The following is a 27,839-nucleotide window of genomic DNA, read 5'->3' as shown; positions in this document are numbered from 1 at the left end:
TGGTCAGGAGAGGAAGGCCACGGGCAGGAGGAATATGGAAGGGGCTGAGCACCCGCCTCCCCCTGAAACGTGGCCAGAATAGGGGGTGCTCCATCCCAAGGCCCTTCTCTGCCTGGCAGAGGAAAGCAAAGACACACCCCAGAAAAGAAAGCTCCAGGGGAGGCGGGATCAAAGGGGGCCCTGGCCAAACCTCCAGCTGCTCGGAAGCAAGTCTGGTTCTGCTGCCCTGGGCTCTTCTGCTCAGGAGTGCCCTCACTGCCGGGGGCCTCAAGGTCAACCCCCCCCCCAGTGATGGGAGGAGGACGTAGTGCCAACTGGGCTTCCAGGCCAGCATCTCAGAACCACCCAGCGTGACCCCACCAGAGAGATTAGTGCAAAGGACAGACCAGAAGAAAAATGTTAGTGCGAGACTCCTTGCAATGGGCACACACACCCAAACACACACCCCTTTCCAGGGGCACTGGGGGCCTCAGCCTCACCTTGGGGGTGAGGGCAGAGTTAGAAAGTGGGCAACTGCCTCAGCCCCTTTATGATGCCCTTGACATGGGGAGCTGCCGTATACCGGTCTATCAAGCTCAGTATTGCCTGGTTGGCACGGCTGGTCGGCAGCCGTGGCTCTGCAGGGTTTCAAGCAAGTGTCTCTCCCAACCATACCAGGAGATTCCGGGGGGACTGAACCCTCTCCTTTCAAGGCAGATGCTCTCCTCACTGAGCTACACAGCCCTTCCCCTTTCTGTGGACCAGCTGCCCAAAGCCCTGCAAGGGGGCGGCAGCAGCAGCAGAGGCAGGCAAGAGCTTGCCCAGAGCTTGCCCTCGGCAGACCAGGCCTGCGCTTCCAGGATCAGCTGGCAAACCAGGGACCAGTTCCTTTCTGACCAGAGGGGGGCTTGGGAAGGGGTGGGATTCAGGGACCCTCTTCTGTGCGGCAGGAGATTGCCACCAGCTTGCTCATCCTGGCCTTGACAGGACAGACAGGCACCAGTTGTGCCAGTTAAACCAATGGGAGCCACGGGGCAGGGAGCCTTGCCCCCCAGCCTTCCTCCTAAGAGCTGACTAGAGAAGAGAGAGAGGCAGACCGAGAGGACAGAGCGAGTGCGAGCCAAGGGCCTGACACTGTACCTTGGTTTCTACTTTTATTCCCAGAACCTGGACAAAATAAAGGAGACAGGCATTAACCCTCCAGGAGGCCAGGACTGAGAGGCCACTGAGGCTGCCCTCCTCCCGCCCCCCGGTCACGCCTGACCCCAAGACCCCAGGCTCACCTTGGTGTTGAAGTAGAGGAAGATGTTGCGGAGGATGTCGGCATCGATCCGCGCCAGAACCAGCTCCTTGGGGGCGTGCTTGGCCACAAAGCCGTAGCACAGAATGAGGGTGCTCTTCACCTTCTCCACCTCGTTGTCACTGCGATCCTGGAGGGGGAAGGGGGGGGAGAGTTACGGGTTGAGTCGGCTCTGGATCACTGATTTCAAGCAGCAATCTATTCTGTGAAGAGGCTGCATTTTAATGTTGTATTTTAATCTTTTTTTGTTGTTGTATTTTAATCAACTTGTTTTTATTATTGGTTGTTAGCCGCCCTGAGCCCGGTCTCTTGGCTGGGGAGGGTGGGGTATAAATAAAATTATTATTATTATCATCATCATCATCATTATATTTTATAATTGATGCTAATCTTGTCCAATTTACTTACATACATATTTACATACATACACATACATGTTCTCTCTAGATATTTAGTTGTTACAAGTTAATTATGCTTAGAATACATAAGCTCTCGCATAGATCCATCTGGGTATTGTACAAACACTGGCCCTTTAAAAAAGATAAACAGGACAGGGCCTGAATCTCCAGTTAAAGTAACGGAACCAAACAGTCTTCAAACACCTCAGAGAATAACTTTTCGCCTGCTGCCCACGAGGAAAACGTGTGTCTTAGTGACACTCGTACCTTGAAGATACTGAAGAGCCCTGCAGATTTTTTGAAGACGTCCGACTTCACGAACTCCTCCAGCTTGGCAAGGGTCTCATCCAGGTGACTGATGGCACACAGCCCCAGGCAGGAGGCAAGGCCCTGGAGGGAAGGGAGCAGACCAGGCGTCAGGGGAGAGAAGCAGCTCCAGCTGGAAGGCAAAGGAGACCAGGCAGGGGCCCCCTCCTCGCCCAGAGAGCCGCCCTCCTTCTGCCCACCCCTTGGGCAGCCATTCCCGCCCCCTCACCTCTCGCTCGGCCTCCTCCTGATATCTGGCCGTTTCCAGGAGCTCCTGGAGTTGCTTCCGCACCAGATCCTTGTTTGGACAAGCAGCCAAGGCCGTCCCGATGCATTTGTAGAGGAAGTTCTGGTGCGCAAGAGAAAAAGGGGAACAAGAGCCGGAATATGAGCTCAGCTGTAACAACTGCCCACCAGGAGCTGTCTGCAATATGCCCCTCAGGACACAGCAGACCCCCAAGGAGAGAGGGGGAGCTGGGCAGTCCCTGGCCTAAAGAGAGCTGCAACCCCGCAGCCCCCTGGCAGGAATCACTCAGCCCAGGTCAAGAGCCAGGAGGTTGGATCCTGGCCCTGCCCTCTCCTTGCCCCTTCCCCAAACAGGCCACAGACCTTCTCCAGAGGAGACCCGTTGTAACTGCTTAGCTGTCTGCCCATCTCCAGGAGCAGCTGACTGGTCCAAGGTGTGTCCGAAATGGCCTCCAGGGTCTGTCGAAGGAACTGTGGGCAGAGGCATTGGCATTGAGGGAGAGCGTTGGCCCAAGGGCACGGCCAAGGATTTCGATAAAGTCCCCAGCAGGGAAGAAGGGCAGATCGAGTGGGTGGATTACGACGAAATGGCGAAAATCGCCGGAAGAATCAGAAATCAGGAAGACCAAAATTTTAATAAGGAATGGGGAAATTTTATAATTTATCTTAAAAACCACTGTAAACAGTTAAAATTGTTAGTAGGGTTGGAATAACACTTGTAGTGTAATGGTGAATTTTGGACACAAGGGAGGGGTAAAAGATTTGGATTAACATAAAAGATGCCGGAGGAAAGGATTAACGAGAGGACCCACAAAGGGCAGGAAGGAAGAAGTCCAGGAGATCAAACAGGATTTTGTCTCAAAATGGGAAGTTTTCAAAGTTTATTTGAAAAACAACTATAGCAGCTTAAACTCTGTCGCAGCATTTGAATAATTTCAGTAGTAGCTCTAAGAAAGATATGAGGCCTAAGATAAACCAATAAGTAGTTAATCTATGATAAAAGTGGGTACTGGCAACAAATAATATATAATTGGAATAAGGAATAGGGTCTATCGTTCAACGACCACTTTTTGCTTTATTGATTTGTAATTAATGTTGTCTTTATCACTGTTTGTATGTTTGTTTTCTTTTTTCCTTTTTTGGTATATCAATAGAAACAATTTTTTTTTTAAATAATCAGGTATGTTGACTGCAGTTGCTGGAAACGGCAAGAGGAGAGACAGCTGCTCTTGCGCCCGAATCCGGCTTGTGAGTTTCGCTTTGGGGTCCCTGCTTGGCCCCTGTGAGAACAAGAGGCTGGACCAGATGGGCCCCCTTTGGCCTGATCCAGCCGTTCAGAAGCTCCCTTGCCCTCCCCTCAGGCTCTGCAGGAACCAGAAGCACCACAGAGCCCTGGAGGGAAGCCAAGTGCGCCGGGAGAAGCTGCGCATGAAGCCCAGGACTGCAGCCTCAGAACCACAGGCGGGTATCACCTGAGCCCCCTAGACGCGGGGGGGGGGGCACCCAGAAAGAAGAAGAGTTTGGATTTGATATCCCGCTTTATCACTACCCAAAGGAGTCTCAAAGCAGCTAACATTCTCCTTTCCCTTCCTCCCCCACAACAAACACTCTGTGAGGTGAGTGGGGTTGAGAGACTTCAGAGAAGTGTGACTGGCCCAAGGTCACCCAGCAGCTGCATGTAAGGAAGCGAACCTGGTTCACCAGATTACGAGTCCACCGCTCTCAACCACTACACCACAGCTGAGGAAGCATCAGATTGCGCTGCTCAGGTGCACAGGTGGGCATGTCGCTCTCCAGGAAGACAAGGGCCCCGTCACTGTCACAGAGCCAAGGTTAAGAGGCTGGAGTTGGGGGAGGGAGGGAGGGAGGGAGCGTGGCATCTGGACAGGGGCGTCAGCAAACCTCCCAGTGGACCATCAAGAGTGATGCTCAACTCTGTTTTTATCTGTTTACAATTTATCTGGAAATATTCAATATTTAGTAAACAGATTAAAAACATTAGAAGGATTACTACAATAACCTGCAAGTTTTATAACAGTATATATTTACGAGCAAGTTAAATGAATTTGGATCTGCAGAAGATATTAAATAAATTTAAGGAACAGCAGAAAAAGGGGGAAGGGAGTCAAATTCTGGAATATTAAATGGATTGTAAAACTAATGTAGTGTATAAATTTGAAAAGTGTATATCTCTAAAGGATTGATGCTCCGCTCCGAGGGGCCCCTGGCTCAGAGGAAGAAGGAGGAGACTCGCTTACCTTGAGCAGCCGGTCTTCCCATTCCTTCTGGGACAGAGAAGCCTTCGTATTTGCTGGAAGACAGAGGAGGAGAGGAGATTCGCATAAGGATTCCTGCTCTGCATCACGATACCTGAGGACCCACCGAGCTCAGTACCCTGTCCCCTCCTGGCTGGGACTGGCTTCTCTTCACATCCAAGGGGGAGACTTCCTCAAGCCCCCCCCCTCCAAAAAAGCTCTGCAGTTCAGGGTCCTGACACAGAAATGGCAGAACTGGGCTTGGGAGGCAGACCCAACACCTGCCATATTTGAACAACTGGCACCCCCCCAATAGAGCGGCTGCTTCTGCTTCTACCGCCACAGATTCCCTGGAAGGATCCTGTGGACACCAGAGCCTCGGGGGGCTGCTCTGCATTCGGGGCCAGGCTCGTAGCTCCCACTATGTGTGGAGGTGCCCCCCCCCGGTCAAAAAGGGGGCGGGAGAAGAGTCAAGGGCTGGGGTTCCTTCCCAAGAGAGGTGCTCTGCAGCTGCCTCCACACCTTTACCTTCCAGGTGTTCCACCAACGCGGGGATCTGCTTGCCCCACAGCGGCCCCAGAGCCTTGTGGACGCTGAGGTGGAGCACGTTCAGGAGGCGAAGGACGGCGGCAGCACGGCCCTCCCCCACGTAAGGCTGGGAAGACACGACCTGGGAGGGAGAAGAGCAGGGGGGTTGAAAGGAGGCCTTCCTGGAGCCACAGACAGAAAGCCCTTCCAAGTTGGGGAGCTTCCAAGCACAGCCTTTGGCTGAGAGCAGCACCCGGGCTCTCCCTGGGGCGAGAGGGGTCAGCGGGAGACAGCAAAGGACCACCTCTCAGGGATGCTTCAGCTGTGATTCCAGCATGGCAGGAGTTTGGACTTGGTGGTCTTGGGTGTATGTTCCAACCCGATGAGTCTAAATCAGGGGTAGGCAACCTAAAGCCCATGGGCTACAAGCGGCCCACAAGCGCCTGCTCAGCAAGTCCCCGTGCGCTGCACTAAACCGGCACAACGCGACACCAAAAATTGCATCTGCACAGTTGCAGATGCCAAAAATCACTGCTGTGTGCGCCCACACACACACACACACACAATCCGGCCCACAGAGGAATTTCTGCTGGAGTGAACCGGCCCAGGCAAGGTAACCCTTGCCAACCCCTGGTCTAAATCCAGTCATCACTAGAGATCCGGGCAGCTGCAACAGCAGAGGACCCGGCCTGCGGAAAGAACAGCTTCTGGGCTGAGGACTGCACAACGTAATAATTTGTGGGTGTCCCTGTGGGTGTCTGGCTGGCCACCGAGAGAGCAGGATGGTGAGAGGGATGGCCCCCCCCTGGGCCTGATCCTGCAGGGTTGCTCTTAGGCTTGCTGCAGGAAGCAGGGTGCCACCAGCCTTTCCTAGGCCAATTGTGAGCCCCCAGGCAGCTCAGGAGCCCCAGTGAGGCCGGTTCTGCTCTGGGAGGAGAAACTGCCTGCAGAGAAGACTTGCGCCACATGCCTACCTGGAGGGGTGGCTGGGCACGGGGAGAGAGCGCCTGGACTGGGGAGGGGAGAGCCGTTCTCCAGGGCACGGGGGCATCTCTGCCGGGGTTGCCAACGCACCACTCGGTGTGGCTCCACAGGCGTTCTCACCCGTGGATCAGACTGGCTCCTCACACTTACCAGAAGCCTTGCCAGGAGAGCATGAGGGGTCGGAAGCGTTGCTGCAAATAAAGAGGGGAATGAACAGTAAGGCAAGACCGCCTGCCCAGGCGCTGTGGGAGAAAGCAGGCGTGGGGGGCAGCAACATCATCATCTGCATTTGGAGCACAACTGCCCTGCAAGGGGCAGAAGAGCCTTCAGCAAAACCCCAAGGTCTCCGCCAGGCTCCTTGCAGGGAAGAGTTCGGGTCCCGGGGCCTGGCCTGCGCAGAAGCTTCAGAAATCAGAGCCGGTCTGTGCAGGACTCAAGCTGCAGCCCCCACCCCCATTAGGCCCTCTGCAGCCCCACCCTCAGAAAGGTACCGTATTTTTCGCTCTATAAGACGCACCAGACCACAAGATGCTCCTAATTTTTGGAGGAGGAAAACAAGAAAAAAAATATTCTGAATCTCAGAAGCCAGAACAGCAAGAGGGATCACTGTGCAGCGAAAGCAGCGATCCCTGTTGCTGTTCTGGTTTCTTGGATAGCTGCGCAACCTGCATTTGCTCCATAAGACGCACACACATTTCCCCTTACTTTTTAAGAGGGAAAAAGTGAGCCTTATAGAGCAAAAAATACGGTAGTTTGCAGAAGAACAGCATTTACAACAGCTGCCCAAATCAGGCGGCGCCTGCCTTCTGCTTGCGCAAGCTGACTTTATGAATGCGGAGATTTCAGCAAAGAGCCAGCGCTCCCGGCGAGGGCGCACCCAGCCGGCCTCAGAGCAGCGGGATACCAACCCCCGGCTTCGTAGAGGAGCTGGAAGTCGGGCTCATCCTTCTCTTGCCTCTGCGCAGCCAGGAAGATGAGGCTCTTGCAGAGCGGGGTCAGGGCGTTGCTCAAGTGGATGGGGATCACAAACTCCAGGAGGTACGGCCAGAGGACCTGCAAGGGGAAAGGGAGGAGCAGGCCTTGGCGAGGCAGAGCAGCAGGTCTCCATGGAGCAAAGCCAGATGGTGCAGGAGGCTCCCCAGCGCAGCCGGGCCTCAAAATCTGGCCCTAGCCAGAGCATTCCAAGCAAGGCAGAATCCGCTGGTGCAGCGTCCAGGGGCCCAGAGCAAGACCCACACGCAGCTCAGCGCCTGCCACTCTTCCCAGGCTCCAAACTGCCTTGGAAGCTCTCTGCGCTCCCTTTGGAGCCAAGGGGAGCCCCACAAATCCCTGGGACACTTTGCAGGTCATGCAATGGACGGTACCACACATGCCGTAGGGAGCGCAGGTTGGTCACGGCTGCCCCATGCAAGAGCCCAGGATGGGACGGCCGCTCTGCAGCTGGTTTTAAAGAGGACTCTGCGTGATCAGCCTTTGCTAGAAGTTTGGCACCACTTGGTGGAGCCCGGCAGAAATCCTTGATCTGCAACCCGGGAAGCAGCCACGTCAGGCCCTTTCCTTAGGGAGACTCACGTCGGCCATCCTGTCGACAGTGGTGCTGATGAGGAAAAGCGTGTTCACGCTGATGTCCCGGACGTGGCCGTCCGTCAAGTCCTCCGTTTCCAGGGAATGTCTCCGCGGGAGCTGGGGGGGCTGGACAGAATCAAAGTTACATAGGTAGGGAGCCCAACCACCACAAAAAAACCCCACTTTGCTTCTCACAAGGCCTTTGCAAAGTGGAACCACTGTGGACACGAGAATGGCAGGGGGTCCCACAAACCCTCACTGAGACCCTTGACACCCCATCAACCCAGGTGGGAAGACTGGGGACCCAACCCTGAGGCCTGTGGGGGCCTGGAATTGCCAGGGTCAAGGGAACTGAACCGGAGAAGCTGGCCGCTGCCTTGGACCCGGAGGAGATACCCACAAATGGCTCCCAAGGGTCAGCCTCCCGCTTGTTCCACAGATCTTGAGTTGTGGAGAGGCCTGGCCTTGAGGCTGCCTGCCTGGGCCCTGCTGCTCCTCTGCAAGAGCCTCACCTGGTCCGTGGGGAGGGCGCACTGCCGGACGAGGAACTCGATCAGGGCTTCTCCGCCTGGCTGCTCCAGGTACCCGTGGTGGGCCATGGCGCTGATCAGTTGCACCACGGCCCGCTTCACCTGCGGAAAAGCACCCGAGGAGTTGCCAGCTGGGTAGACTGCCCTTGGGACCCATCCCCCCTCCTCTCCCCCCCCCCGACTTCAAGGGAGGGGGCTGCACAGGACTGCCCTGCACATAGCTGTCAACCTTCCCTTTTTTGCGGGAAATTCCCTTATTCCAGCGCTGTTTCCCGCTGCTATCCTGGATATCCCGTAGTCTGTCCCCGGGACAGGGGAGGCTGCTGATCCCTTATTTTCAAATCCAAAAGTTGGACAGCTATGGCCCTGCACACAGGTCTCCAGAGGAGAGCAGGGAGGGGGCTCTTGCTGCCCTGGCAGTGCTCCCCCAACACCACGGAAAGGCCTTTCAAAACACCAGGTTGCACAATTCCGGCCTCCCTGACCAGACTTTAACTGCAACCTTTCAGGGCAGCTGCCCTGAGTGGGATGAGGAATTTCCTACATGAAACACAGAGCCAGGCAGCAGCTCCAGGCCCCCTGCCCAGAAAGGGGAGCCACGTTCAGCCCTGGCATGGATGAGGGGCTTGGCCCGGCCATGTCCTCTGCAAGATCCAGACTGTCGCCAGGGGCAGCAGCTGCACTGGGCTGGGCAAACTCCTGCCCCACAGGGCGCCTTAGGCAGGAGGAGCAACTCCCCCCAACCCCATCTCTAAGTGGAAACCACAAGCTGGGCACAGGGGCACCACTGTCCCCTCTGGCCCTCCGGCACAAAGGGCAACCCAGAGCAGAGAGGGCTTGAGGGAGGCATATAAATGCTTGCTGTCATTTTAAGAGCTTGTGGGAGGCAAGAAGCTTCTTGAATGCACTTAGCCCGGCTGGAAGTTAGCAGAGCAGGCTTGGGGGGGGGGGGGAGCTGCCTCTTTCTGTCCCTCCACTCACCTTATTGCTGTTGTCCTGCAAGGGCAGCTTCATGGAAGAAAGGATGAAGGGCTTCTTAATCTCCATCTGAGAGGCTGGAAGGAGGAAGGACAAGCAGAAAGGGCCGTTTAGCCAGCCAAAGCTCCATGCAGGTGCCAGGCATCCCTACGCCACCACCCCAGCCCCACCTCCAGCCCCCCATGCTCCTTCAACCAGGGAGCACAACATGAGATCCCCAACTGCCCCCAACCCAGAGCTCTGAAGACTGCCACCCATGGAGGAAAGGAGCGTGGCCGAGGCCACAGAGGCTATTTGGGCAGTGCTGGCCGGCAGCCAGGCAACGCAGAGCTTCTCATGCAGACACACCCAGCTGCTTCTCTGTCCCGGCATCAGAGCGGGCTGTCCTAGCAGGAGCCCAGGAGCAGCCAGAGCCCACGGCCATGAGCCTGGCTGAACCGAGGAGGGGGATAATCTGCTTCTGCTGGAGATGCACCCACAACACCCTCCCCCTTTGCAGTCCTGGCTTGCTCATTCTGAATTGGCCCAACCCTGGCACTGCCTCCTGCGCAGCCCCCAAGCCTGCCTCTGGCGGGACCTCCCACCTTTCTCTTTCAAAGATTGCTGCAGGACTGCACTTCCTGGCCCAGGCCTTTTCAGACAAGCCAGCAGAACGACCCTGAAGAGTCACAGCAAGGAGGACAAACAGGGTCTAGACCTGGGGTTCCCCACGTGGGGCACACACCCCACAGGGGGGCAATTTGATGCTTAAGGGGGGCAATTCGAGAATGAGTTATTAACAGTGAATGGCCCTTTAGGCTTCCTTCATATGAACAGGAGTTCACTTTTTGAATAATAATAATTATATTTCACGGGGGAAGGGGGGGGGAAATCAGGATTTTAGAGATGCTTGGGTGGGGCATGGCCTAAAAAAGGTTGGGACTCAAAGAAGGTGAGAGGCAGCCAACTCAAAGCTCACCCACCCTTCCCCAAACCGGGCGTGGGATGAGCCACACAACAACCATGGGGACCCAAGTGCAGCAGTGTAAACGGGCGCAGGGGGGCTGGGGCCAAGTCCCTAGGAGCCTGGAGGCTCCCAAGGACTGGGCGGGGGGTGCTCAGCTTGCAAGGGGGCACCTGGACACAGCTGCTGCCCCTCTGGGGAGCCTGGGAAAGGCAGCCCCCTCCCTCCCTCCCTCCCTCCCCTCCGCCACTCACAGGCACTGTTGATGATCTGGCGCAGGATGGTGAGGGTTCCCACTCGCGTCCGCTCATTGCCCGACTCCAACTTTGGAAGCAGAAATCCCAGCAAACGGTCCGGGAAGGAAGAGGCTGCAAGAGGGAAAAGTCAAGACCAGGATCATCACCGTCGTGCGAGGAAGACGACTGTCCTCACTACTGGATTGGTGACCATTTCTTAAGCTGGGCTACAGGCTGGATAAACCATGAGGAAGGAGGAGGCTTGCGTTTTCTTGCCGAGTTATTTCCCCGTTTAATTGTATGCTGGTTTGTTGTTTAAATGCATCTCTTTGTGCTGAAGGGGGACGTTTATATTGGCCTATTAACAGTGGTAAAATAAGCTGCAGTCCTATCTTAAAGGAGCAGGTGGTTGATGAGGCCAGAGGATGTCTTTAATGGTTTTATAGCAGGTCACTTGCTGAGCTGTGTTTCCTTTGGGGGTGTGTCCCACACTGCAAACTCTTTTGGGGTATAGTTTTGATTTCGAGTTTAAATTGTAAAATGTGAAATATAAAGTGTTTCTAATTTGTTGTAAAATCAGGCAATTGCATTTCATCCAGCAGAGCTTTGCTGCTACTGAAGTCAAATGAGCATAATGGTCACAAATCCAATACATTCAGGATTCACATAGTCCATAAGAAATCCATTTGCAGCAGACTTCACTTAAACTTGCAATAACTTGATGTCAAGTCCCGCAGGGCCCTGGTCTCTTGTGACAGAGTGTTCCACCAAGTCAGAGCCAGCGCCAAAAAGGCCCTGGCCCTAGTTGAGACCAATATAACCTCCTTGAGGCTTGGGACCTCCAAAGTCTTGCTATTTATGGACCTTAAGGTCCTCCGTGGGGCATGCCAGGAGGGGTGGTCCCATAGGTATGAGGGTTCTAGGCCATATAGGGCTTTAAAGGTCAACACCAGCACCTTAAACCTGACCCTGGACTCCACCAGGAGCCAGTGCAGCTGGTAAAGCATACTGTGTTCACTCAGCCACTGCCAGCTGTGGCCGGACAACCAGGTCAGCCTTCCAGGCAGACACACAAAGGGCTCCAACCCAGGATCTGGAGTCACAGGGTAGCCTCCTCAGCCTTAGGCCAGGCCAATCCCTGCACCAATCCAGGAACCAGGAGCTAAAATGGACATGTGTCACAAAACCATTTGATGACCAGGTCAGGCAGCAGGAGAGAAGGACTTAAGGATTTGTTGGCTGAATGTTATAAGCTGCCGTTCAAGCCAAAATGAAAAAAGATTCCAAGGCAGTGTATAAAGAAATGCAAGGTTGCAACTATGTTGCAACATATACAATAAAACTAAGAGGAATAAAAGCGTTCCACCAACTAAAGATACCATAATTCAAAAAGCCTGGGCAAATGAGGGCTTAAGTTGACACTGAAAAGTTTGCAGTGTCCGTGCCGGAGGCTCTCGCTTGTGAGGGCGTTCCACTCACTCAAGGAGCCACCACAGAAAAGGCCCTTTCCTGCGGCACCGAGAAATGTGCTCCATCTCCTTCGACATGTTGTGGCTCTTTTCTGAACCTTTTCCAGCTGGGAACTTGAAGACCCCTCAGCTCAAAACACTGAAGCAGACATCCCCCACCACCCCCGTTCAGAAAGGAGAGGAGCCAGAGTTTTGCTCCAGAGCTGATCCCACAAAACACCACAACCAAAAGCCAACGCGAGAGCCAAGGGAATCCACATGGGCCCCCTCCGCCCCTGTCCGGACACAGGTTGTCCATCAAAGCTGCTCCTGGGCCAAACCGTGGCTCAAAAGCTTAACTGAAACGAGACCCCGTTTCATCCCAGTGCCGGGAGACAGGCTGTCCGCAGACACTTCAGGCACCTCATCCCAAAAGGGGGGGGGGGTGGAAAATGGGAGATGGTTGTTCTAATCTTTTGGGTCCAGTCAGGATTTTTTTTAGACAAAATGGTCTCATGACGGCCTCCTTCAACCGTATTGATGTGCTGGGACTGCAGCAAGGCGCTCTGTGCTTCGTAAAAAGAGATAACGACAGAGCTCTAAGGAAATACAGGCTTGCCAAAAGATTACTCAAGAGATGTGGGGAGGTGGAGAGAGAAAGAGGAAGAGCTCTTGCACAACGGAAGTGCGAACTGGAGGGCGAAAAGAAAAGAAGTCACACTTTGACAACGGACAAACGTGGCCAGAAGTCCGTGTCCCTGCCAGAAACAGCTCCTTGAAGAGCGACGGCTAGAGAACCCTGTGATTAATAATAATAATAAATTTTATTTATACCCCGCCCTCCCCACCCAAGATCGGGCTCAGGGCAGCTAACAACCGATATAAAAACAAATTGATTGAAATACAACTTAAAAACAAGATTAAAAGACAACATTAAAACATTAAAATGCAGCCTCATTTCAATGAAAACTCAAATCAAAAACTTTGGGGGATGAAAACCTCAGGTCTTCACTAAGGCTAACTATCCAGACTGGTCCTAACATGGGCCAGAAAAAAGCCAAGGAAGTCCCCAAATAGGAGTTCCATCACAGAAGGAGAAAGGATAGAGGGGAAGGGGATCAAGTGGATTCCAAGCCAAAGGCCAGGCGGATTTATGGCACTGCAGGAACCCCAAAGTGGGGAGGGGGCAAAACACAGGAGGGCCAGAGGTGGCACAGCAGCAGGGAAGCCAACCTTTGCAACCCTGAGTGCCAAAAAGGAAGTTCTGAATTTCATTCTAAGTCACACGCACATGGGCTTCAACATGCCACCCCCCAGGCAGTGGAAGCTCAGGGGGTTGCAAACAGTCACTGGCCCATGATTACACCAATCTCTTTCCTCTCCCCCTAACCACCACCACCACTAAAAAAGAATTTTCAACTCTGCACTATCGCCAGGAACTGCGGCCCCTGCAGCTGGCAATGCCCTCCTGCTCAAGGACTCGTGAAGCAGGACACCCAGCCCTACATCTTTGACCCGGAGGACGGACCCACCAGGTGCAGCACACGGCAGGTGCCCATAAGGCACAGCTGGAAGGGGCATTCCTTCTCCCAGGGCAGACCATCCTCCCAGGGCCACAAGCCTTCCAGGCACAAATGCCCCCAAGCAGGCAGCGGCTGTGCAAGCTCTGCACGTTGGAGAGCAGGCGAGGAAAAAGCTCCTCCGTAACTGGAAGGGCGGACGTCTGCTCCTCTGCTAGATTAGCAAAATTAAAAGCGGGACCTTGACTTGCAACGGGTGGAACGCTTGCAAAAAGAAACACAAGGTCCTGAAGTCCCACCCTCTGTGCCCTGAAAGCCCTGCCCACCTCCCTCTCCTCCAAACATTTCACCACATGCTGCTCAGGGCAGCTTCGCAGCCTTGAGGACTAGTAAGCTGGTTGCTTCTTTTCTTTTTTCTAAAAAAAAGATTATCAGGAAACTCAGCTCCACAATCAGCAGCAGCCACAGCCAACTCACAGTGGTTATCCAGAGAGGGGGGCGGGGGGAAAGATCTCCCTGGGCTCTTACCAAGCACCGTGAAGCAGCGAAGGACCTCATTGTGATTCTTCAGTTGGACTGGCGTGGAGGAGTCCAGAGGGGAGCAGATCTGCTCAAGGGAGGAGGAGAAAAGGCCGGTGAGGCAGGAACTACATTTATTGTAGGGGTGCAGATATCCAGAGCGTGGGGGTCAGGTGGGATTACTATAGGAATTATAAAGTATGCATCAAGCCATTGTGTCTGCTATGAAAGCATGGCCTTGACTGGGCCTTAAGATCTATCTAAAGATTAAACTACAATAATTTCGATCAAATCCCACAGGCCTCTGCATTTCTGGCCATTTTCTCTACTGTTCATTTTCTCTGCCTGACACGGTTATGAACACGGTGTAAAAAGTTCTTTTGTGAATATAACGACCTGGGCCGAGGGGGTGGAGAGGATTATTATTACTGGCACCCCTCCCAGAGTCTTGCTGGTCAAGCCTCCTGTGTATTCTCTTAATCAGAGTCTAATCCTTCCTTTGCTTTGGGAACGCCTCAATTTATTACTATTATTACTATTATTACTATTATTACTATTATTACTATTATTACTATTATTATTATTATTATTGCTCTCCAGCAGCAGCAAGCCAGTGCACCATCTGGGGCTGATGGGAGGGTGCTTGGACGGCCCCTGCCTAGGCTGGAGAGGCAGAGTTTAAAGGGTTGTCGTCCCCCCAGCCCCCTTTCCCCACCCACCTGGAGCTGGAGGGCGTTGAGCAGGGCTTCCAGCTGCGTGTCCAGCGTGCGGCTGCCAATGTTGACTGCTGCCTCGAGGATCTGGCACAAGCTCTGCTCGGAGGACACAGGGCAGGAGAGACACAGCGCAGCCCCAGGTTAGCAGCCCCACCCTCTGGGGAAGCAGCAGGGGAAAAGAGCCCTTTCCCAGCCCCACACCCAGGTGAGGCCCCCCACACCGGCAGACCAAGGGGAGAGTGGCTCCTTGGCACCCTGTCTTGGCAGGACCGTCCAGACCGCAAACCAGACGGGCTCCGGGAAAGTGGGACGCTTGGCAGCTTGGCCTCTCAAGTCTTGGGAAGGCAAGGGCTGAAGCCTAAAGGACTGGCGAGCTTTGGCAGCAAAGCCCAAGGGCAGAGGCCCGCAACCTCCCGTCCTCTCTCCCCGGCACCCTTCTCCATGCCTACCTTGGACACATAGTAGGCCTCTGCTGGCTTCCTGTAGAGGGTCAGGATCCCCGGGATGAGGCGAGGGAGCTGCTCCTCCAGCTTCTCACTGGGCAGCAGGTGACTCATGGGGCCAAGCGCCTCCACAACAGCCAGTCGAAGCTGCAAAGAGGGGCAGGGAGGTCACGGGCCTTCTATTTTTTTATTATTTAATTTTTTATTGCATTTTCAATTTTATCATAATCACCGTTTCCATATGTAATTCAATAAACTCAAACATCACTCTATCTGAGCACGGACCTCCTCCCGCCCCCCTCTCTGACTTCCGTACATATTTTTGCTTTGTTCTTAGCATCTCCATAACCACCTTTTTACCTTCTCTCTTATTTTCACATTTCCCCTCAATAAATGTAAATCAGTCCCTTATATTCCCATTACAAAACATTTCAGTTCAAAGCCACAAATGTTTTCAGGTGTTTACAATGTTCTTTCATATATAATACAAGGGCCACCGGCCTTCTAAGAGCCCGCCAAGAGCCACCCATCCTGGCCAGGGAGAGCCCTTTGAACCCGGCTCTGCTGCTGCTGCTGCAGCAAGGAAGGCTGGGGATGCAGACCTCAGTCGGCCTCCGCCATCAACACAGGGCAGAAGGGAGCGGCCTCCATACTGGAAGTGGGCATCGCGTGAGATGGGGACTGGAACCACCCTGAGAACACGGACTCGACTCCCTTTTCAAATGGTGCCTTCACAGCCAGCTACTGGGCCCTCACAGGAGTCACAGCATTGCTCTCAAACAAGCCACCCCAGCAAAGAGAACCAGTTTAGTTGAGATCCTGATAATTTCTTTCTTTCTTTCTTTTTACTGCCTCATATACAATTAAAGGAAATTTTGTAAAGATGTTCTATAGGGGGTACTTAACGCCAGCTAAGTTGGCAAAGATATATAAACTGAAATCCAACCTCTGTTGGAGATGTGGTGCAGAAATAGGAACAACAATACATATGTGGTGGAGGTGTGAGGAAATGAAGAAATTTTGGATAGTGGTACACGAAGAACTAAAGAAGATGTTGAAAATATCAATAACAAAGAAAACAAAGACATATCTCCTAGGACTGGTAGATGAAGAGATACCGGGGGGGGGGGGGTTTCTATATGCAAGTACAGCTACTAGAATAGTGATTGCTGCTAGGTGGAAATCACAAACTATACCCACAAAGGAGGAATGAATTTTGGCAAAATTAACTGCTATAATAAGAAATCAGTCAAATCAAGAATTAAAAAAGGAGTGGAAATGTTTTGATGAATATATAGCAAAATATTGCTCAATAAAATATATGGTAATATGCCTAGATTAAAAGGCGAAGTACTGGATGGAAGAAAAATTAGTAAGGAAAGATAATAGGAATATATAGACGATTTGACAAGATTGTAGAATGCAAAGATTATTGTAAATTTTATAACGTGGAGGAAATCGAGTGGGGGCGGAGGGAAGTGGGAGGAAGGAGAAAAGAATAATATGATGGATTGAGGAAATAGAAATGTAAATGTATGGGGGGATGGGGAGGAAACGATGTTGGCTTTGGCACATCTGTATTGTAAAGTAATATGTGAAAACCAATAAAAAAGAAAAAAACTATCCTGATAGTTTCAAAAGCTCTCTCTTCCCATGCCCTATTCCTCCCAGTCCACAGTCCCTGGCTCTTCCAGGCCCCATCCTTCATCCTTCTGCCCAAATGGCTCCACCTCCTGCCATGGCTGCCATCTTGCTTGCTCCTTATCCAGGACTCTAAAGGGGCTGCATCTCACCCTGGAAGGGCGATTTACTCTGCAGGACATACAGAGCAAGGCGCGTGCGCAAGGGAGAGACTGAGAGCCAGCCTCCAGCGTCATCTATGGAAAAGCAAGTCTATAAACGAAGGCGACCGCGACACACCGGCCCTCGTGAGTGGAGGAGTCCCAGGGCCAAAAAGGAGAGCCCAGTGGCAGAGGTTTGTCCAGAGCAGCAGACGGGGGCAGGGAAAGGCTCTCCTCTCCCCAGGGACCCCCAACCCCCAGCTCAACCTCTCGCCCACCTTTGTTTCCCGGGTCTGCAGCCAGCTGTTGAAAAGGACTTCGTAAGCACTGAAGATGTCGTTGGAGAAGGTGTCTCGCCTCACCGTTGGGTCCGGCGCCTGGTCCAGATTCGCCATGTACTCCTGGATGCTCTCGCTGAAGTTCTGCAAAGCTACGGAACAGATTTCATGCCAGCTGTGGCTCCACACTGCCCCCCAAGTCATCCCTCAGCACATCTGGACGGCTTTAAAATAGGAATTCGCTTTTATCCTCCACAAATTTGTCTCCCAGCAGTCCCTGGGGCAACCAAGTGAGGGAAGGGGGTTGTGGAGCTCCTGTTCTGCTTGCGGGGTTCCCATAATGGCCCCTTGGCTGGGCCCTGGGGGGCACAGCCCACCCCCTCTTAGCTTGATCCAGCAAGCAGGCTCTTATGATGCTCAAAACTACCAGCTGCCCTTTAGTTTCCCTGTGGGACAGAGCACAGCAGCCTTATCAAGATCTAGGCCCTTTGCCTGCAAATTCAACATGCCCCCTGCAGGCCCCACCCTCAAGACTCTTTGTCCGAGGGGTGGGCAGGAGACCCTTCGCCCTCCTCTGATCACTCAGACCTCGCGACTAGTCACCTTGTGTAGGATCTGTTGGATGTGAAGGCTGGCTCAGGATTCCTCAGCAGGAAGAAAAGCTTCTCCAGAAATTGTTCTGAGCACAGCCTGCCCACACAACGTATTCTACAGAGGTTTGGGGCTTCTCTGCACCTCCCCTTTCCTCAACTCTTTCCAGGCACACCCTGCGCTTCAAGGCTCCGTGTCCGGGCACCTTTTTGGGGGCTCTGGAGATTTTCCGGCAGAAGCCTGCTCTTTAAAGCTCCATCGGAGCAAACAGAAATCTGGGGAAAACCTGATGTTTGCTCCGATGGAGCACTAAAGAGCAGGTTTTCACACAGAAAGCTCTGGGTCAAAAAAATATCTACGCTCAGACACAGCGCTTTAGAATGTGGACCCATGCCTGGAAAGAGCAGGGCAAAAGGTTAGTGTGGATAAGCTCCAAGATGGGTTTTTTAAAAAAAGCTTTAACACAAAATCAAACATACAAGATGTACATGTAAAGGAGGTCAGTGAAAATTAATACCACAATAAACAGGCTAAACACTCAAAGCTGGAAATCTGATTTTTAAGAAGCCAGTCATGGGTATGGTTAATGGGTGCAAATGTTCTTGTCATGATGAATTCAAGCAGAAGTCAGCAACCGAAGGCCCAGGGGCCGGAAGCAGCCCACAGAGGCTGTTTAACTGGCCCAAGAGCCGCCCCCAAAGTGAGCTGCGAGTCCCCACACGCTGCACAAAACCGGCACAGCGCGATGCAGGGACTGTCTTCCGCGACTCCGGAAATCACTTCTGCGCATGCCCAGACACTGAAAATTGCTTCTGCGCCGGCGCAGTTTCCAGCATCTGGGCAGAAGCAATTTCCGACGCCGCGCTGCGCCAGCCCGGCCCACAGAGGATCTCTGCGGGAGTGATCCGGCCCATGCCCACTAAGCCTTGCCGACCCCTGCATTCAAAGGCCAAAACATTAAGAGGGGGAGAGGACAAACATTTTCCCCAATTTCAATTAGTGATTTTAAAGAAGAGAGAGTCCAACAGTGTTTAGTAGTAAATGCGGTCCCACCACCACATTCTCTGACAGTTGTGCACTAATCAGAAGACAGAGACGCAGAGGCAAGCGTGTTCTTGGGCAACAGCCATGGCTTTGGGATGAGCCCAACGTGGCCATCGCAGTCCAGAACATGAAGAACGCCACTAAATCAGCCGGAGAAATCGGAGCCACAATGCCCTTCCTACCTGATGGAAGGCGGGGCCTATTTATCCCACTTCCTGTCCAAGAATCCTAAATAAAATAAAAATTGGCTCCTGGGCATTCAGTGACTTGACCCACAGCCCTCCAGGGACAACTGTAAGCCGTGCCCTGTTAATGTGGAGACAGGCAAGAAATCTGCAAGAGAACGGCCAGGAGCAGAGTCCGGTTTGCAGGAGACAGAGGCACGGAGCTTTCTGGGTTTGGTGCCAAATTCCTCAGGGATGGATGGCCAGAGTGGCCCTATATTCATCGTTAGCAAGAAGCCTCGCTGATTAACTTTGGAATGGTTGGGGACTGAGTGCCATTTATCGCCACAGCTAATGTGGGGCATTTAGCTGATGCCGCTATTCTTAAGGATAAATGCTCTTCCCGGAGAGAAGGAGAACACACACAACTTCCGCATATTCCGTTGTTTGGCCTGAGATTCCTTTCTGCCCAACCGCTGAGCACATGCAGCCCTGCCTGCTCCCCTTCCACAAGGGCACCCACGAGCCACATCTCCTGCCTGAGTCTCCAGAGCGCAGGGGGGGAGCCCCGGCCGCCTTACCGTAGCAGAAGACGGTCCTCATGTTGTCCTGCTTGGCCATGCCCAGCATGGGCAGCATGGTCCCCAGAATGGAGTTCAGGAACGGCACCATCCCAAACACTGGCGGGGAGGAGGAGAGGGAGGGAAGCTGGATGAAACCAAGTCCTTTGGGGAACCTGTAGGATAACCTATGGGGAGCTGGTGGTGGGACAGAGCCCCCCCCCCCACACACCTGGTCTTTGGCCCCAGAGGACACCTGTGGTCTCCTAGCCACCCCGTGGTTCCAGACCACCCATTCGTGTCCTGGCCCCTCTCCTCTCCAGGGGGAGAGAACGGCTAGGGATTTGGGGGGAGGAGAGAACCACTGACCGTTGGTCATGGAGAGGTTGGCGAACGTCTGCACAATGAAGTAGTGGGGCAGGATTCCAGGCTGGAACTTGCTCAGCACCTCCTCCATCACCTTGTTGATGAAGCGCCGGCCAACCGCCACCAGGACGTTGCTGGCCGCCTGCTGCCACTCAAAGATTATCTCCTGGAGCAAAGGGGAAGAAGAGGCCTCAGCCGCAACATGGGCCTGCCACCCTCGTGCCCGGGCGCCCCATGGGGCGGGCAGGAGGACCAGGGAGCACCCACAGGCGGGTCTGTCGTGGCTCAAAGGCAGCCAGAGGTCATTTAATAATAATAGTAACAATATATTTTATTTATACCCTGCACTCCCCAGCCAGAGCCAGGCTCAGGGCAGCTAACACCAGTAAAATTTCAGTAAAAACATAATAGGGGGAAAAAAACCAATTTAAAATACATGTTAAAATGCAGCCTCATTTTAAAAGTAGCCCATAGATCAAAACCCTAAGGGGAGGGAAACATAAGGGTTAGACTGAGTCCAAACCAAAGGCCCGGTGGAAGAGCTCTGTCTTGCAGGCCCTGTGGAAAGATGTCAAGTCCCGCAGGGCCCTAGTCTTTTATGACAGAGCGTTCCACCAAGTTGGGGCCAGTACTGAAAAGGCCCTGGCCCTAGCTGAGACCAATCTAACTACCTTGCGGCTTGGGACCTGCAAAATGTTGTCATTTGTGGATCTTAAGGTCCCCCGCGGGGCAGACCAAGAGCAAGAGGAGAAATCCCGGGTCCTCAGAAGGTGGTGGTCTGCGTGCCCAGAGCAGCTTGCAGGCATCTCAGCAACCTGGGGAAGCCCCCTCCAGCCAGGCCCCCGAGCGAAGAAGCAGCGCTCCCTGTACCTTCGACTTGGTCATCTCGTTGGAGGCCAAGAAGATGACGATCTTGGCTGTGCTCTTGTCCAGCTGAGCCAGGTTGCTCCTCACCACCGCCTCCATGGCCCTCAGGATGATGATGCGGTGAGGGTAAGCCAGCTGGAAAGGGGGAGGACGGGGGTCAGGGGCTGCCCAGAACGGCCCTGCACTCCAGGCCGAAAATCCAAGGTCACTTGTGCATTGCCCACCCCCCCCATATGGGGCACAATCCACCAGGAGGTTGTTGAATGGTTTCTTTAACTATTAAAGTTCATTATTGTTTCGCAAGATGTGTATTTCTTTAAAGGCCAGAGCAAATAACATGACCTAGTTTTACAGCTGTGAAGCAGTATAGCAGGTGCTGTTAAGTTGTGGTAATTAAGCTGTGTCAGCAATTGGGTATAGTATATAAAGAGCAGCACCTGGCTCTCTCAGTACCCTGGTGGTTGGTAGGTCATGCTTATTGATATAAAGCAATTTAGTGTAAAAAGGAGTTTTTGTTTTTAAAACCTAGCAAAAGTTATTTTGCATTTCTTGAATGTGTGGTCCCCCCAGCAAGCCTTCTGCAGCGCAACCACCGGCAATCTGCAAATAACCAACAGAGGTTCCCTGGCACCAGAATCCCGATTCTAAAGGCGAGTTTCCTAGCACTTAAAGCAGCAGCAAAAATAAAAATAAAAAGCCCAGATGTCTTCAATATTGGGCGGGGAAGGAGGAGGAGCTTTTGTTGACCTCAAAGCCTCCTGCTCTCTCTCCCCCTCAGCCCAAAGCGCAGTCAGCCTCCCTCTCCTGCTCCCATGCGCCAAGAGGCTCTTCTCCATGCGCCACCGGCATCGCAGGGGCCCCATCCAACTTCACGATTCTGTGCCATTCGGCCAGAGCCAACCAGGCCCGCCCTGGCTCACCTTGTCGTGCTGCCGCAGGTACTCCTCGCAGGCGTTCAAGATCTCCTCCGGCTCCGCTCCTCCCAGGTAGCACAGGGCGCTAAAGATTTGCTCGTGGACCAGAGGGTCTTTATCTGTTGTGGCATCCATCAGGGTCATGGCCAGCCCTGAAGAAGAGACAGCAGGAAGCGAAGGCTGGAGAGGAGGGTCCACAAGCATTTCCATTACAGCATTCCCCCCCCCCCAGTCATCCAGGGGTTGCGACAGGCACACTCCTCCGAGGTCAGTCCTCCTGCCAAGCTCATTCCATGGGCCCTGCCTATGCCCACACCTCAAGGAGTCCTACTGATGGTGCTGTTGTGTTTACAGAGCCAGGAGCGACTATCATGGCTCCTTCCTTCTTTCCTCTCAGGGAGCAAGAGGCCTCTGCACCACTGATGGAGCTCCCCAACCCTGGGCTTCCACCTGGATCTGTGCAAATGTGGCCTCTTGGTTAGCACAGCACCCCCAAACCCCACCCTCGTCTCTGGCACACAGCTCTCAGGTTTGGGAAGGCAACACCCGCCCCCTAGGATTCCTGCCTTGCTGGCAGAAGGGCCTCGGTGTCTCCAGGCAGGATTAGGAAAAGATTCCTGCTGGAGAGAGACGCTGCTGATTAGAGAGAGAGGAGAAGGGTTAAAGTTTTGGGTTATTGGAAAGAAAACAGCTTTGTGCCTTTATCACCTGGCCTTGCGGTCTAAAAGGCATCTTTGGGTTCAAGCGATCTCCTAACACCATGTATTGTTTTTAACATTCGATTGGGAGCCGCCCAGAGTGGCTGGGGAAACCCAGCCAGATGGGCGGGGTATAAATAATAAATTATATTTATATTACTATTATTATTATTTCCGCAAGGCACCCTCCTCTCTTGCTGTGGGCAATGTTTTCCCGTTTATGCTTTATACTGCGGGGGCTATACTTATCTTCTTGGACATGTCTTTTTTATTGTTAAGGCTCTTTAAGTATGATCCTACCACAGAAAAGAAGGACATAGGAGTAAAAAAAAAAAAAATGCATTAAGGCTCCATGGAAAGATCCAGAATGGTTTTTTAATGAATACAGAAAGTGGTCAAGGTCAACCGGGAGCAGGCCAGGCTGCAGCAGACAAACTGCCGAGCTGCCTGAGTCTCGGAGCCCCAAGCTGCAGAACGAGGCGAGGAGCAAAGGGGAACAGCTGTGGCCTGGTCTTGGAGCTGGAGGCTTCACTCCATCTTCCCAAGCAACACTGCCCTGTCACAGGGCACACAGACCCGGCTACGCACCTGGGACCACCCTGCTTGAGACGCCACCATCCTAGCTAGGTGCTCTGTGCAAAGACTTAAGAGCGCCATAGAAAATATTCCATTCTTCCACCAGGCACTCGGAGCACCCAGAATTCGCCACCACCTCCTCTCGTCAGCCCTTGGGGTCCTCTCACCGTCAGCCTTGCCAGCTCCCACCCAGCTCTTCTGCTGCTTGTGAATCCGAGGAAGAAAGTACACGAAGGGAAGCCCAGAGCACGCACAGCTGGACTCCTCTGCTCTTAGAAGAGCCTGCCAGGGCCAGGCCAATGTCAAGGAGCCCTTTTGCTCCAGGCACAGACCACTCCGGGGGCCACTGTGGCACTCAAGAGGACGCAGAGAGCTCTCCACAAGGCTCCTTGGCCTCACAAGAGGACCATGACGACAGCAGCCCTCCAGGAGAGTCCCTGGGCAGTGAGGCGACTGCCAAGCCTCTTAGTATTCTCTGCGCTGCCTCCTAATCAGCACACAATGGGATACTGGTAAGAGGAGCATTCCTGCTCCCTGGGAGAAGGGTGAGAGGCCCCGGGTACTGGAGAGGATGGTGATGATTACCGTATTTTTTGCACCATAACACTCACTTTTTCCCTCCTAGAAAGTAAGGGGAAATGTCTGTGCGTGTTATGGAGGGAATGCCTACGGGTGGCATGCCTACGGATTTTCCTCCTCTAAAAACTATGTGCGTGTTATGGTCGGGTGCGTGTTATAGAGCGAAAAATACGGTAATTTTCTTCTCATTTCTATACCGTACAGATTTTAAAGAAAAAAGATCTCAGAGCGGTTTACCAGATATTAAAACATCAAATAAAACAATCCAGACTAAACGAGGGCTGAGATGGTGCTGGTGTCTGCACTGGCGGAGCGTGGCCAAATCCTGCATGGGGACGATGGGGCAAAGCGCCCCTTGAAGCCCACTGGCCCATACAGCACAGGGGCAGGGAACCTTCGGTGGCTCTCTGGAGAGCCCTGGGCTCCAACCCCACCAGCCAAGCCACAGCAAGAGTCAGGGATGACGGGAGTTGTGATCTTGTTGTGGCTCTGTCATAGGCCTCTGAATAGGAATCAAAGCAAGTGGAATGCGGCTGCACCTGTGGGCTGCCCCCTTGGAAGCATCTAGCGGGCCACTGCGAGACCCAGAAGGCTTGCCTAGAGGGACCTTTTGTCTGACCCACGGGGCTCCCGGAGGGAGATGGCGTGCTGCACAGAAGGTGAAATTAGCTGCAGGATTATTCATTGCTAAAGGTTGGAGGTGCTAAGAAGCTCCGCCAGGAGCAGGAAGCCTCGTGTGTGCTCTGCAGAGGCTGCACATCTCGGCTGCACACAGGAAAGGCTGAACAAAGCAAACCCCTTTCGGAGCTACGTGGCAAACATCCACGGCCACTTATCACGTGAGCCATGGCAGACACGGAGGGGTCCGCCATGGAACGCCACTGGAAGTCTATCACAGAATGTGGCATCTCAGGAACCAAACTTCATTAAAAGGCTTTCCGTGACCATGAGGGTACCTTCCATCTTCTCACACAAATTTTGGCCACCTTTGGCCTAAACTGGCTTAAGACAGAATGCAGCAAAAACATGCAAAAATGTGGTACTTCCGTCCGTCTGGTCATTCTACCAAAAGTCAAATCCACAGGCAAGAATGATCTGTCTGCCTCCACCCCCTGCGGGAGACACAGGCCCCTTTCAAAGGGCATTTTGACTCTCAAGATGACCCAGAGGTGCTGCCCCGAGGGACCGCCTAACCCGGGGGCACGTTCGGCAGCTGCTTTCAAGCCTCCAGCCGCCTTCCACGATGACCAGGAGGCCGAATCCTGCTTTCCCACCAGCTTCGCAACAGGAATATTGCTGCGCAGCAAAAGCTCTTCTGCATGAATCTGCCACGTTCTAGTCTATTCCTAAGTAGAAAATGCAAAGGCCGACGCCTGCTGCATGCGGAATAAGGCTTCCCTGACTTGCTGCCGGCTCCACAGCGATCTCAAAGCATATTTGCTCTGCATTAACGGGGAAGACAAGCGCACAGGCAGGCTGGCCAGACTGCATTATGAAATGCGAATCGTTCTGCTAGCCTGGCCAATTTATTTTCTGTCATATTTTATTCACTCTCTAAGCTGCTGGATCCTCTACTGCTAAAAAGTACTAAAGGGGCAGAATGCTTTTTTGGGGGGGGGTGGTATTCTGCAGCCCAGATGGACAGCATTCTGCAATGCATAAGCAAGAGAAATCTCATGCAGCTGTAAAATTTGCCTGTGTGTCTAAAGGGGGAGCAAGTCAGGAATCCTGCACCCCTGAGACGCCATCCTTGCAGGAGTCCCAAAGTTAATTAGTTGACTTATTGAAGCCATTAACTTCAGTGAGGCTACATTAAAAAGCTTCCCTTTCCAATCTCAGAAGAGTTGCGGGTGCAGGAAGGAAGCCAAGAATAATATGCAGCAGGTCAAGGCAATTTCCAATCTATGGGTCAGGGAGAAATTTCAGCCAGAAGAAGTGGTTTGTGTCAGGAGGTGCAGCCCTGGTCAACATAAACTCAGCCCAAACCCACCTGAACTGCCCCTTTAGAGATCCTCACCTATCAAACTTCCAGGCCTCTTGGCCTGGAAACTGATAGGCGAGAGTCACCTTGGCATATCAGATTCTTCCTGCAAACAGAGCTACAACCTGCCTTCTCCTCCCTCCTTCAACCGTTGTTCTGGCTGCCTAGGAAGCTGCCTTATGCAGAGTGAGGCCATTGGTCCATCTGGCTCCATATTGTCCACACAGACTGGCAGCAGTGGCTCTGCAGGTTTCGGGCAGCGTTCTCCCCCCGCCCTACTTGGCGATGGGTGCAAGGAGGATGGTTAATAGTGATATATGCTGCCTTCTCCCCAGTCCAGGTGGCTTACACAGATGAAACAGAAAAAGGTAGAATCACAGAGGAGACCATCATTAAAATGTAATTAAACATTAATAGATTAAAAAAACCTAAAAGGATCAATTAAAAACACAACAATAAAAATATCACGACACCAGTCCTTTCCTCAAAAACAATCAGTTCCTGAAGGCCTGGGGGAATTTTTTTTAAAAAGTCTTCACCTGCCGAGAGAAGGACAGCAAGGAGGGAGCCAGCCTGACTTCCCTCAGAAGGGAGTTCCATAGTTCTCTGGGGGCAGCCACGGAGAAGGCCGTCTCCCAAGGCCTCATCCAGAGTGGCCTGTGAGGGAGAAGGGCCTCCCCCAAGAATCTGGGCAGGTTCGTAGGAAAAAATGCAGTCTTTCAGACTGAACATGGGGCCACCTCCCCGCCAGGCTGATGCTGTGCCACTGAGCCCTGGCACTTAGCCTGGCATTGGGCTCAGGCTTCTCCTTCTGGCTCAGCAGGAGCCCCAGGAAGCCACTAGAAAAGAGTCTCCTTATCCACACTCTAAGACCACTGTGGATAAGGACAGCGCTGTGGATAAGGGTTAACAGCGCTGGCAAATCACTAGTCAAAGTGCAACCAGAAACCATTCACAGTTTCCACTTGGGGCACGAGAGAAACCTGACTCTCCTGTAAATGTATTTGGAAGGGTGGCTAGGAACCTAAAACTGGAAGCGGTTACTTTTGCCCTGACCAAGTCTAGTTAGGCGAGAAAACCTTAAATTGGAGTTTGTGGGGGAGGCAGATGACTGCCCCATGCAATTCCACTAAGACCAAGGGCTGCAAGCTGAAGGCTTCAGTTACCTCTGAAGCCCCTAAAAGTGGTATTGGCTTTGGAAAAAGTACCCCCAAAGCCCCTGAGCCTTTTACCTGCACACAAATACACACAGAGAGAGACACACACCCGTTCTGCCTTCCATGGTTCTGCAGTACTTACGTTTCACCCGTGACTCAGACATCCTCCTTGTCTTTGGGTTTCCAGCCCAGTGAACGGAGTCCAGCTGCGCAAAGTGTGAGGTTCCAGAAGACCCTATTTTGGTGCCGGAGGAGGAGGAGGACACGCTCCCGGGCAAACGCCTCTCGTAGTCTGGGAGCAAAGGCTAAGAGTCACTGCTCAGCTCCAGAGCTGGAAGGGCCAGAGTTCATCGTCTGAGGCTCAAGGCAGGGTCGGGGTTGGGAAGCCCCCGTGAGCCAGTTCCCAGTTCCACAGAGACAACAAACAACCAGCACAGGAGCTCTCTCTATGTCTCCAGATCTCTGGCCATTTCCAGACGACAGGTAACATTGGTTGCCTCCAGCTCCCTCATCCTTTCAAAGCGAACGTCCGAGAAGAACACGCAGGAGGGCACTGGGTTCTGAAGCCGCTTCCTTCTTTCTTGCCTGGCCTGTGAAAAAGACAAAAGCTCTTAAGACAGGTCTTCACACACGCTCTTCATGCTCACGTCTATTCATGCTGGAATCTCAATGGGTTTCATTGAGGCAGGAGAAGCAGAAGTAACTTATGGGCCAAGCAAGCTCAAAGCAATTCAGCTGCATCAATATTGCTGGGAAAGATCAGAGGATTTGAAAAACGAGTGACACAGAGGCAGTGCCTTTCTGGACCAGGGTGTCCACTGAGGGCAGCATGCACAGCTAAAACCAGAAGTCAAAACACAATCCTGGCCCACATCAGAGAGGCAACCAAACAAGCCACACAATTAGCATTATTTGGAACCTGAAGTCTCCAAAACAAAATGGAATTTCTCTTCCTCAGACACTTTGAATTCGCACAACACCCCTAGAAGAGGAGCGCCATGAGTAATAATAATAATAATAATAATTTATTATTTATACCCCGCTCATCTGGCTGGGCTTTCCCAGCCACTCTGGGCGGCTTCCAACAAAATATTAAAATACAGTAATGCATCAAACATTAAGAGCTTCCCTAAACAGGTAAGTAAACAGAGTAATGAGGAGATGGCCCCTTCTCCCTTATCCAGGTTCAATCCCGCTATGAAAAAAGACACAAGAGATGCTTTCAGCAGAAACTAAACATACGGGACCCAAATGGCAAGGAAGCAAACTCTCCCACTTGTCCACTGCCTCTCCGTCAAACAGACACGGCCAAGGCCCATTCAGCGCCTGCAGTCCATCCATCCAACTAGCCCAAGGCCCTGGCATCATGCATGACACTAGACAGACAC

At 52.9% G+C, this 27,839-nt stretch overlaps 1 protein-coding gene across 10 annotated transcripts in view; it reads right to left on the bottom strand.

The window, feature by feature from the left end:
- MROH1 (maestro heat like repeat family member 1) overlaps positions 1-27,839 on the bottom strand; it is a 51,619-nt gene that overhangs the window by 17,114 nt on the left and 6,666 nt on the right. For 4 of the 10 annotated variants that reach the window (XM_083448986.1, XM_083448987.1, XM_083448985.1 and 1 more), the window contains exons 2-23: positions 26,594-27,041; positions 21,467-21,612; positions 20,550-20,681; positions 19,683-19,845; positions 19,335-19,433; positions 16,955-17,106; positions 14,902-15,042; positions 14,456-14,548; positions 13,746-13,824; positions 10,268-10,381; positions 9,074-9,147; positions 8,075-8,194; positions 7,569-7,688; positions 6,905-7,049; positions 6,147-6,187; positions 5,007-5,154; positions 4,488-4,540; positions 2,593-2,700; positions 2,213-2,332; positions 1,945-2,067; positions 1,263-1,409; positions 1,120-1,146 (exon numbers count right to left, since the gene is read on the bottom strand). In XM_083448986.1, coding sequence (XP_083305112.1) covers positions 1,120-1,146; positions 1,263-1,409; positions 1,945-2,067; positions 2,213-2,332; positions 2,593-2,700; positions 4,488-4,540; positions 5,007-5,154; positions 6,147-6,187; positions 6,905-7,049; positions 7,569-7,688; positions 8,075-8,194; positions 9,074-9,147; positions 10,268-10,381; positions 13,746-13,824; positions 14,456-14,548; positions 14,902-15,042; positions 16,955-17,106; positions 19,335-19,433; positions 19,683-19,845; positions 20,550-20,681; positions 21,467-21,612; positions 26,594-26,615 — 2,367 coding nt within the window. In that variant the 5' untranslated portion in view covers positions 26,616-27,041. The remainder of the gene's footprint in view (positions 1-1,119; positions 1,147-1,262; positions 1,410-1,944; positions 2,068-2,212; positions 2,333-2,592; positions 2,701-4,487; positions 4,541-5,006; positions 5,155-6,146; positions 6,188-6,904; positions 7,050-7,568; positions 7,689-8,074; positions 8,195-9,073; positions 9,148-10,267; positions 10,382-13,745; positions 13,825-14,455; positions 14,549-14,901; positions 15,043-16,954; positions 17,107-19,334; positions 19,434-19,682; positions 19,846-20,549; positions 20,682-21,466; positions 21,613-26,593; positions 27,042-27,839) is intronic. The other 6 variants (XM_083448990.1, XM_083448989.1, XM_083448988.1 and 3 more) reach the window with 3 other exon arrangements.

This window comes from Podarcis tiliguerta (genome assembly GCF_965153285.1).
Source record: "Podarcis tiliguerta genome assembly, chromosome: 7".
Taxonomy (NCBI): domain Eukaryota; kingdom Metazoa; phylum Chordata; class Lepidosauria; order Squamata; family Lacertidae; genus Podarcis; species Podarcis tiliguerta.
The sequence above is the reverse complement of the archived record's forward strand: the minus strand, read 5'-3'. Positions and strand labels throughout refer to the sequence as shown.